At 39.7% G+C, this 9,597-nt stretch overlaps 1 protein-coding gene across 1 annotated transcript in view; it reads left to right on the top strand.

Moving 5' to 3' along the window:
* Positions 1-8,364, top strand: part of LOC118833158 (meprin A subunit beta-like) — an 83,816-nt gene extending 75,452 nt beyond the window's left edge. Inside the window, exons 9-12 of the mRNA XM_036740555.1 lie at positions 1,627-1,806; positions 4,824-4,971; positions 8,041-8,245; positions 8,359-8,364. Of these exons, the coding sequence (XP_036596450.1) occupies positions 1,627-1,806; positions 4,824-4,971; positions 8,041-8,245; positions 8,359-8,364 (539 nt within the window). The remainder of the gene's footprint in view (positions 1-1,626; positions 1,807-4,823; positions 4,972-8,040; positions 8,246-8,358) is intronic.
* The last annotated feature ends 1,233 nt before the right edge of the window (positions 8,365-9,597 follow it).

A 9,597-nucleotide genomic window follows, 5' to 3' on the forward strand; every position in this document is an offset into this window, starting at 1 on the left:
ATGTTCTGAAATAATTTTTTAGAAATTATTCTTGCCCAAATTACATGGAGGAATGACCCAGAGATATTAAGTGGTCACATTCTTCCAGACAGCAGTACCTTCCCATATTTCTCCCATGACCCAATATTACTGAGCACTGGACTCAATACAGGGCAAGAAGACAAGGTGAGCTGGTAGTCTAAGCAGAATGTGCCATCTTTAGAGCCACAGAGAAAGAAATGGAACTGTCTTCCATGGAGTGAGTATTGATTCCTTTGTGATTTCCTCAATCCATTTTGAGTGGTGCTAAGTAACTAAAACAAGTCGTACTGGAGTTAGAACTTAAGGCAGAATGGAAATAACACTTCCTCTATGATCCTGGGCAAATCATGTTACTTCCCTGGATGGATCTCAGTTTCCTCATTGTTAGAATGAGTATTTGGAATAGACCTTCCCTAAGGTCACTTCTGATTCTAAATATAGGAGCCTCTGATCCAATATTGAATAACAAGGCAAATGTTCCATGCTACAGGAATATAGAAGGGCCTGGTCCAGTTTGAAAAAAAGATCCAGCCAGAATAAAAAAAAATAAAGTGGTAATTCCTTTTTGAGCATCAGGGTATATTTTGAAATTTCCTCAGGTGGATCGTAAAGAGGGACACAGATAGGAAACAGTTTACTTTCATCTTTTCACTAGACTCTGTAGGACTCACTGGGCTCTGTGTTGGTTTTTTTTTTAAATTTTGAGTGTATATCGGAGAAAATGGAGCTCAGTACTAGCATAGGCAAAATTGTAAAGTTAAGCAAAGCTCATTTTTTAGATAATCTCTTTTTCCATTCCCTTCCTCCCTGGCCCCTTTTGGGTTCCACCCAGTATTCCATAAATGCCTCTGGATGACTTGGGTCTCCTACTTCCAAGCCTCATTGGCATACTGTACTTTTTTCTTAGTACATTCTTTTGTGTTTTGTTTTGTTTTTTAAGGGGGAAGGCAGGGCAGTTGGGGTTAAGTGCCTTCCCAAGGTCACACAGCTAGTAAGTGTGTCAAGTGTCTGAGGCTGCATTTGAACTCAGGTCCTCTTGACTCCAGGGCCGGTGCTCTACTCACTGCACCATCTAGCTGCCCCTGTACTTTTTTCTTGTTGTCAGTTCCCTCAGAGCTCTGTTCCCTAGTAAGTGACAATCAATTAATCTGACATTTAATTAAACAAAACATATTAATCTGCCCTAATACGTTATCCTACCAAGTTATCACAAGTCCTTAACCCAGTTAAAATGAGCATGTCTCCAGAAAACTCCTAAAAACCAATTCCGATGGTGGGCATCACAACAGGTCAGTGCAGCAGATATTTTGGGATAGGAATTTTGGCACCTCTCCATTTACATTGCACTGGTGATCACCAACTTAAGGTATAGTGTGGATCAGTTCTGTTTACTATGCATTCCTGTTTACTATGCCTTCTGAAGGAAGTTTCAAGTGCAGTAACAATCTCCACAGATCTCGCAGAGAAAGTATCCCACTCTGTAAGCACTTTTTAGTTGCTTAATCTCCATTCTAACTTTAACCTTCATACTTTTGATTGTTTTTACAACCTCACAAAAACCTGACCTTACTGGATATGACCTATAAATATGAATTGCTTTTTCAGATGATGAAGACTTTCTTTGGGACAAGCCCTCCATAGTAGGAGTGACGGCAACTTTCCCTAATGGAACATCATATAGCAGAGGTCCACGATATGGAACCAGTAACTACATAAGTCGCCTAAGGATGCAAAGCAGAGATTTTATCAAAGGAGATAATGCTTACATGCTTCTGACTGTGGAAGGTATGTTAATACAAGGTGACTCTCCTCTAATGAATGTTTTTCTTTATGTGCAATAGGTGACTTAGTATGTAGCTTCTGTTATATTTTCAGGTGTATGAGATCTATTCTTAGGAGAAAAGGGCAGCGTGGGGAAGGAGAGGGCAAGAGACATTTCCAGACCCTCTTGAAATGTTTACAGTGTGAATCAAATAAATTAGCTGTAGGACAGTGAAGGTTCCTAGAGTAAGGAAGAACATGTCCAACTTAGATCTTGCAACTAGTTAACTGGGAGACAGGGTTGTACATAGGAAAGACCCCTGGCGAGAGTCAGTACTCCGGGGTTTTAGTCTCAGCTCTGCTATTAATTCTCCATGTGACTTAGTAGTACACTTCTCTAAGACTTAGCCTCAATTTCTCCATTTGTAATGTGAGAAAATTGGACTAGATCGGGGTGGGGAATCTGTGGCCTCAAGTGTGGTTCACAGAACAAATATGTCTTCACATATATGTCTGTGTGTTTTTGTTTGCCTATTTTTCTAGAAGTAAAAAAAAAATCCATTTACCTCTTTGTATTAGCAAGGATACTTTGTAATCCTGTCAACCATGCCAACTGAATTAGCAACCACACTAGGACACAGGGTGGGCTGCTAGCACAGGCTCTTGTTCCGCTTTTCTAGAGGAAAGACAGCTTCAAAGGGGTTAATAATATTACTTTAATTAAACAATGCAGAAAGAAGCAGAGAAACATAGAGAGATTAGAAACAAGGTATCCAATGGACAGGGCTCCAACCGTCTAGTAATCTTGCTACACACTTTAACATTTACATGCATCACCAGACTGGGAGAGCACCGACATTTAAGGTGAAGCATTCTATGAGCGAGCTCTCAGGCAAAATACCAATCTGCCAGTACCTATAGATTTGGTACCTGATTGGCTCAATGCAGAAAAATATGAAAACCTAAGTAACTCAACACCTGACTGGCTTAGTGCCGAAAGGTGCAAAAACCCATGTGAAAGCTTAGGTGACCCAGCACCCAATTGGCTCAGGGCCATCAGGTGCAGAAGCCTACATGACTCAGCACCTGATTGGCAAGGCAAAATACCTGGGAACAGGAGATTGTCATGACCATGGGTCCTGGAAAACTAAACTCCAAGAAATAATAACTAAAATTCATTTTGCTTTTGTGTACACTTGTAAAGCAACTGAGTTCTGACAGTTGATAAATGTAGATCTGTGATTTCAGCCTGATGGGTGCACTTTCTCCACTGATACAAGTTGTAACCCTCTGTACCTGATAAAATCATTCCTTGGTACTGGTATTCTGATGCTGAGCTTCTCCAAGTTTAGCTATACTGGGCTTTGGGCAATGGACCCACTGGTAACCTTTTTAGCTGGGTAAGACCAGTGATATGCTGGGTAAATGTTTAACAACTGCTTTTCAAAAAATAAAGGTATGTAAAACATGTTTTTAAATTTAATCTGAATTATTAACATTTCTCTTGTTGTGTTTGTCCTTCATTTTTGAAGGGGACCACGACACCAGGGAAATGATGACATGACTTGCAGTTGACTTTGATTTGAGCGAGGGAGGGCTGTGCAAGGTCACCAGCCTCACTTTCTCCTCCAGAGCCATCTAGGTCTCTATTACTTTTTTAAAGCCTATACAATCAACTATAAATCAAGTCCTGATTTGTAGCATTGGCTGGTTTCTGAAGTGTAAATACTCATAATGAAAATTAACAACCACTTCTTATGAGATGGTTTGACCTGCCAGAGCTTGTACTCTATTGATACTGCCTTTGATCACCATAATGAGGCATCAGAGTATATTCCCTATTTCAATTTCAATAATTCTCATGTTTTGTTAATTAGAGCCATAATTTATTTTGTTACATATAACTTATGGGAAGCAGTGTGACATACCGGACAGAGAACTGGCATGGGAGTCAGGATGACCTGGATTTAAGTCCTGCATCCTACACATACTGACCTTTGACCTTGGGTGAGGACCTTAACCTCTCAGTGTTCCAGGGATCTCTCCAAGACAATAAATTAGAGAATAATTGTAGATCTGTACTGGTAGAGGGAATTGACTTACTGTGAGCTCTGCACACTAATGAAATTAGAGGTCTATACCAAATTGCACACCATACCTTGGGTCCTCTCTGGGTCTCAGTTTCCTCATCTGTAAAATGAGGGGTCTAGGACTGTTATTTAAGGTCCTTGGCTCTAACATGTTCTAATCTTTGATCTTTCTGACTTAAGAGTTGATAAGAAGAGGTCCTGTGATAGCAAGTGGCCCAGTTCAAAGTATCGGGGTATTTTGACTTTCATATGCTTGATAGAAGCAAAACTAGATTATATCCCTTGGCATGCATCCCTTAGCATTGTCCTATTCTTCTAGAGCGAGATAAATATTGCTATTTGCACTAAAAGCGACAGTTTCATCAATTTTGCCAGATCGTGTATTAATTTCAGATTTATAACTTTAGTTTTGCATCCCCAGTGCCTGAGACATAGGTATTAAGAAACCGGTGCTTTCTGATTATTAAAAGCAGGTAAAATGTGATAGCTCTGAGCACACACAGAATTATCTCTGCCAATTTCCCCATTCTGAAACCTCCTGAAACACACAGTATATCATGAGTTTCTGCATTAGAACGTCTATCTCTTCTACAATATCCTCATCAAGTGGTCATCTAGCCTCCTCTTGAAAATCTCCAGGGTTGGGGAACTCAGCTGCTAGTACCTCACTTTTCAGATGACCTCCTATTGATTCTGCTTATATGTTCTCTGTATCTAGTTACTTACATGTTGTCTGTTCTTTCTGTTAGAATGCATACTCCTTGATGGTAAGGACATTTTTTATTTCCCTTTATTTCCCTGTCACTTAGCACCATGGCTGGCACATATTAAACACTTAATAAATGCATGTTGACTAATTGACTAGGTCTCAATTTCTCAATGGCTCTAAGTGTTCTGCCATGCCGATAATTCATAAACCAACCTCTATTCATGAACCCTTTTCTCCTTTAGATATATCAAAACTCCTTTCTACTGAGCCATCACCTATCCCTTCAAAGGAGCCAGTCACTCCAACGAATCCCGAAGCAAATCTCTGTGAGAACTTCGTTTGTCAGAATGATGGCGTCTGTGTTATCCGTGATGACAAAGCAGAATGCAGGTAAAAAGATAGCTTGTATCTTTAGGCATGCTTTGATTTATATGGCTTCTTCGTGAAGTGTCTCCAGTTGTAAAAAAAAAATGGGGGTTTGGAAGTTAATGAAGGGCATGTTCCCATGCCTATATCCCTTGCAATGCAGCCCACATAATATTCATAGAATCTTACTATCATAGACTTACAGCTGGAAAGCACTGGAGGTGTCATTGAATCCAACCCTCTTATTTTACATATGAGGAAACTAAGGCCCATAGAGGTCACACAGGTAAAAGAGGCAGAGTCAGAATTTGAACCCAAATCCTTTGATTCTGAATACAGTGCTTTCTATTGTAGGTGCCATTGCACTGTAATTCATTTTATGTCCTCCAAGGGCTAGTAACGAAGAGAATGACATTGCTTATGAAATAATGAAAAACAGTCCACCAGGTTTTAATTCAAATGGGTTCTTACTTTTTGCTTTAGGAAGAAAGTTTATTCTTTATTGAAATAAAATTTTCATTTTTACCCTATTGTTCTGAAAAAATATTTCTTCTCATTGAAATAACTTCTTATTTTTGGGGTGGTGGTGGTAGTAAGAGGGTTATAGCAGCATAGTCCCAGGTACTTTTAAAAAACTTATCATCTTCAAATAAAATTAATACAAAATTGTGAATCAGTATAGTCCAGCAACTGTTACTTCCTTTTACTTCTTCAGACATCTTTGCTAGATCTTCTTCTATGTCTTGCCCACTAATTGTAGGTGTCCCTAACTGTGGATGGCCCTCTTTCCCTGCAAGGCATTATCCTGAGCCCTCTTTTCTTCTCTCTTTATACTGTCTCTATTGTTGATGTCATTAGGTCCTATGGGTTCAATTAAGGCCCTATGCTGATGATACCAGATCTATTTATCCACTCCTGTTCTCTGTCCTGACTTCCACTCTCACACTATCATTGTGAGATATCTCAAATTGGATGTCCCATAGACATCTCCAGCTCAACATATTAAAAAAACCAGAGTTTATTATTTTTTCCCCCAAACTCTTTGCTCACCCTCACATTACTGTCAAGGACAACATCATCCTCCCAGTCATCCAGGCTCTCATCCATGGTGTGATTGTTGACTCCTGATGTGTAATCACCCCAAAGTGAAGTGGGAAGAACGTGTTTAGAGCAATGAATATTTCCCAGTCTTTATATGTGCTTTTGGGACAGTACAGTGGAAAACGAGAAACAGTGCCTGTGGGATGAAGAACTTTCCTTAAATCCAGTAAGACTTGATTATTTTAAGTCCTGTCTCAGATGAGTACTGTCTATACAACCCTTGGAAAGTCATTTGACCTCTCAGGGGCCTACAGTCTAGATAACAGATAGCTTTCTGAGGCTCTAAGTTCCAGAGAAAGTACTGACAAGAAGGTAAGATCAGTAGAAATCTTCATCTGATTGAGACTCCCTTTTATCAATAAAATATAAAATAAAATAAAAAAAGATTAGTCACTATCCCTATCCTAAAAAGTATAATTATAAATTTAGAAGGTATCCAAACACCTTATGTTTGTTCAATGTTAATAACATAATTCAATATTAATAAAACAAAAGTCATATCATCCTAAGGCAGCTATAGAAAGATGAATACTTCCTTGTCAAAAAGGAAGAAGACTGATAGATGTTCTCCAGGGTACAGGATTAATAAATCAAACAACAAATATTTATTAAGCACCTACTATGTGTCAGGTACTTTGCTAGGTATGTAAGTACATATAATAAAACAATCCCTATTCTTAATAAGCCTATGTTCTATGTATAAAAATACACACAGCAGAAATATACGGTGAATAAATATAAATATATCCTAAAGTATTAAATAGAAGCTTATGTGAAAGGGAGGTCACTAGCAGCTGGGAAGATCAGGAAAGGCTTCATGCAGAGGACAATGCCTGAGCTGCATCTTACAGTAAAAGAGGGACTCTGTGAGGTGAAGGCAAGGAGAGAGAACATTCCAGGCATGAGGAATAGCCAGTGAAAAGGAAGAAGGACAGGCTCAGAGTTGGGAAACATAGCGATGTATACGAGGAACAGAGAGAAGCCGGTTTGGCTAGATCTCACACTGTAGGAGGGGGAGTACCACTCAATGAAGTTGGCAAGATAGGTTGGGGCCAGATTGTGCCAGGCTTTAAATGCTAAACAGTGGAGCTTGTAACGTGTCCCAGAGTCAATAGGAGGCCCCTGGAATTGGATAAGAATGGGAGTCACATCGTCTACACTTAAGGAAAGTTACTTTGGCAGCAGCGTGTAGGATGGGAGATATGAGGCAGGGAGACCAGTGAGGATACTGTTCAATATCACGTTCTGACCCTGTCACTCATTGGCTATGTAACCTTAGGCAGGTCACTTCAACCCCTTGGGCCTCAGGTTCCTCTTCTACGAAATGAGGGGGTTCAACTAGATCATCTCAAAAGTCTCTTCTAGATCTACATTCTCCGATTCTACCCATGCAACAAACTCTTCTGGGTACACCACACTGTCCTTCTTTGAAGGAAAAAGATCACAACTATATACCACATACACAGCATGATATGTGTATATGTATTTGTATATACATGTGTATAGGAATGTCCTTGCTAAGTTTGCTACAGATAGCAGTCCCACTCATTAGCTAATTTTATTTGAGTCTTGGAGTTTTTCTAGTACCAGTTGGAGAGCAGTTTCATTCTCTCTGACTCACTGCATCTCTGTGGTTTCCATAAGAGAGGTCAGGCTTTGGAAATTTGGGACGTCTTAGGTTCAGATCTATTCACCGCTTTCCGCGTTGCTGGCTGCTCTGCCATTCTCCTCTAACTTGCTGCTTCTTTCCACATGTCAGGGGCGGGATGACACATAACTCTCTTTCTCTTCAGGATGTATTTTAGGCTCTCAATATTGTAGTCAGACATAACACAATTAAACAATTTCAACTCAACAAATATGTTTTTTCCAGTGATCTTTCCTTCTGTAGAGTTATTGACCCTCTGAACGTAAGCGTGTTGAATGTTAACCAAATAACTATTGAAGTATATCTTGTTACAATATTTCAGAGTCCAAGGTCTTATTCTCTAGGTGTCAATCAGGGAAAGACTGGTGGTATGTTGGAGAAAAATGTGAGACTAAGGGCTTCACCAGGGACACCATCGTTATCGCAGTTTCATCCACTGCGGCTGTATTTGCTGTTATGCTGATAGCGACTCTTGTGAGCGTCTACTGTGTTAAGAAGAAATACAGAAAAAGGAGCAGTGCCAGTATATCGGATATGACCTTAGGGAATGTAAGTATGCAATAATGTAATAGGGAAACCATATTCTGAGTCACCATAATAAAGTATAATCTTGGTCTCAGAGGACAGATAATGAAATTATGTGCCCTCTCCTCTTGGTGCAGATGTAAGGGACTATGGGGGCAGAAAAAATACTTGTGGTCATCATAGCGTTGGCTTTTACATGATTGGTTTTTTTTGTTATAAGTGAGGGTTCAGTTTTGGAGGGATAGCGAGATACAACCCCCCAAAATTAAAAACAAATTCATCGATGGAACTTATTTTTAAAAAGAAAGACACAGACTGTAAGCACAGGGCTCCAAGGATTTCCTTCTAGCTCCTAAGACTTTTTTTCTATGTGCAAGAAATTTTGACAGGTGATATTATTATCCTTATTTTATAAAAGAGGGAAATGAGACAGACAGAGATTAAGTGACTCGCCTAGGGTCACACAGCTAGTAGGTGCCTGAAGTAATACTTGAATTTAGGTCTTCTGACTCTAGGCTAAGTGTTTTATCCTCCATACTGTTTCTTAAGGACATAAGACCAGCTCATGTTATATAACAAGGGTCAAAGGTTGGATTTCAATCCAGTTCTTCCTGTTTCCAAGCCTACAACGCTCTATATTATTGAAAAGGCTCTATAAGCAACTGGAAGCTATTGGAAATTTTTGAGTGGGGGGAGTCAGGATGACATGTATAGTCTCCATGTTAGCAATATGAATTGAAAACCATGGGATGGTTGGATTGAAAAGGGAAGAAAATGAAGACAAGAAGATTAATTAGGAGGCCATTGCAAGAGTCCAAGTGAAAGGTGGCTACAGTGGTACAGTTGATAGAGTCCTGGGCCCAGAATCAGGAAGTTGTTTAGTCATTTGTCAGTCGTGTCTGACTTTGTGACCTCATTTGGGATTTTCTCGGTAAAGATACTGGAGCGATTTGCCATTTCCTTCTCCACCTCATTTTATGGATGAGAAACTGAGGCAAACAAGGTTAAGTGACTTCCCAAGGGTCACACAGCTAGTAAGCGTATGAGGTCAGATTTGAACGAAGAAAGATGAGTCTTCCTGACTCCAGGTCCAGCACTCTATCCACTGTGCCACTGACCTGAATTCAAATGTGACCTCAGATACATACTAGCTGTATGACCCTGGGCAAGTCATTCAACCTCCATCTGCCACACTTTCTTCATTGGTAAAATGAGAATAATCTCACCTACCTAAGGTCGTTGTGAGGATTAAATGAGATACTATTTGTAAAGAGCAGTGTAAACCTTAAAATAGCTATATAAATACTAGCTCTTACTATTAAGGTGAAAAAAGCTTGAATTAAGGTGATGGCCATGTACATGAGAAAGGAAAGTCA

This window comes from Trichosurus vulpecula (assembly GCF_011100635.1).
Source record: "Trichosurus vulpecula isolate mTriVul1 chromosome X unlocalized genomic scaffold, mTriVul1.pri SUPER_X_unloc_2, whole genome shotgun sequence".
Taxonomy (NCBI): Eukaryota; Metazoa; Chordata; class Mammalia; order Diprotodontia; family Phalangeridae; genus Trichosurus; species Trichosurus vulpecula.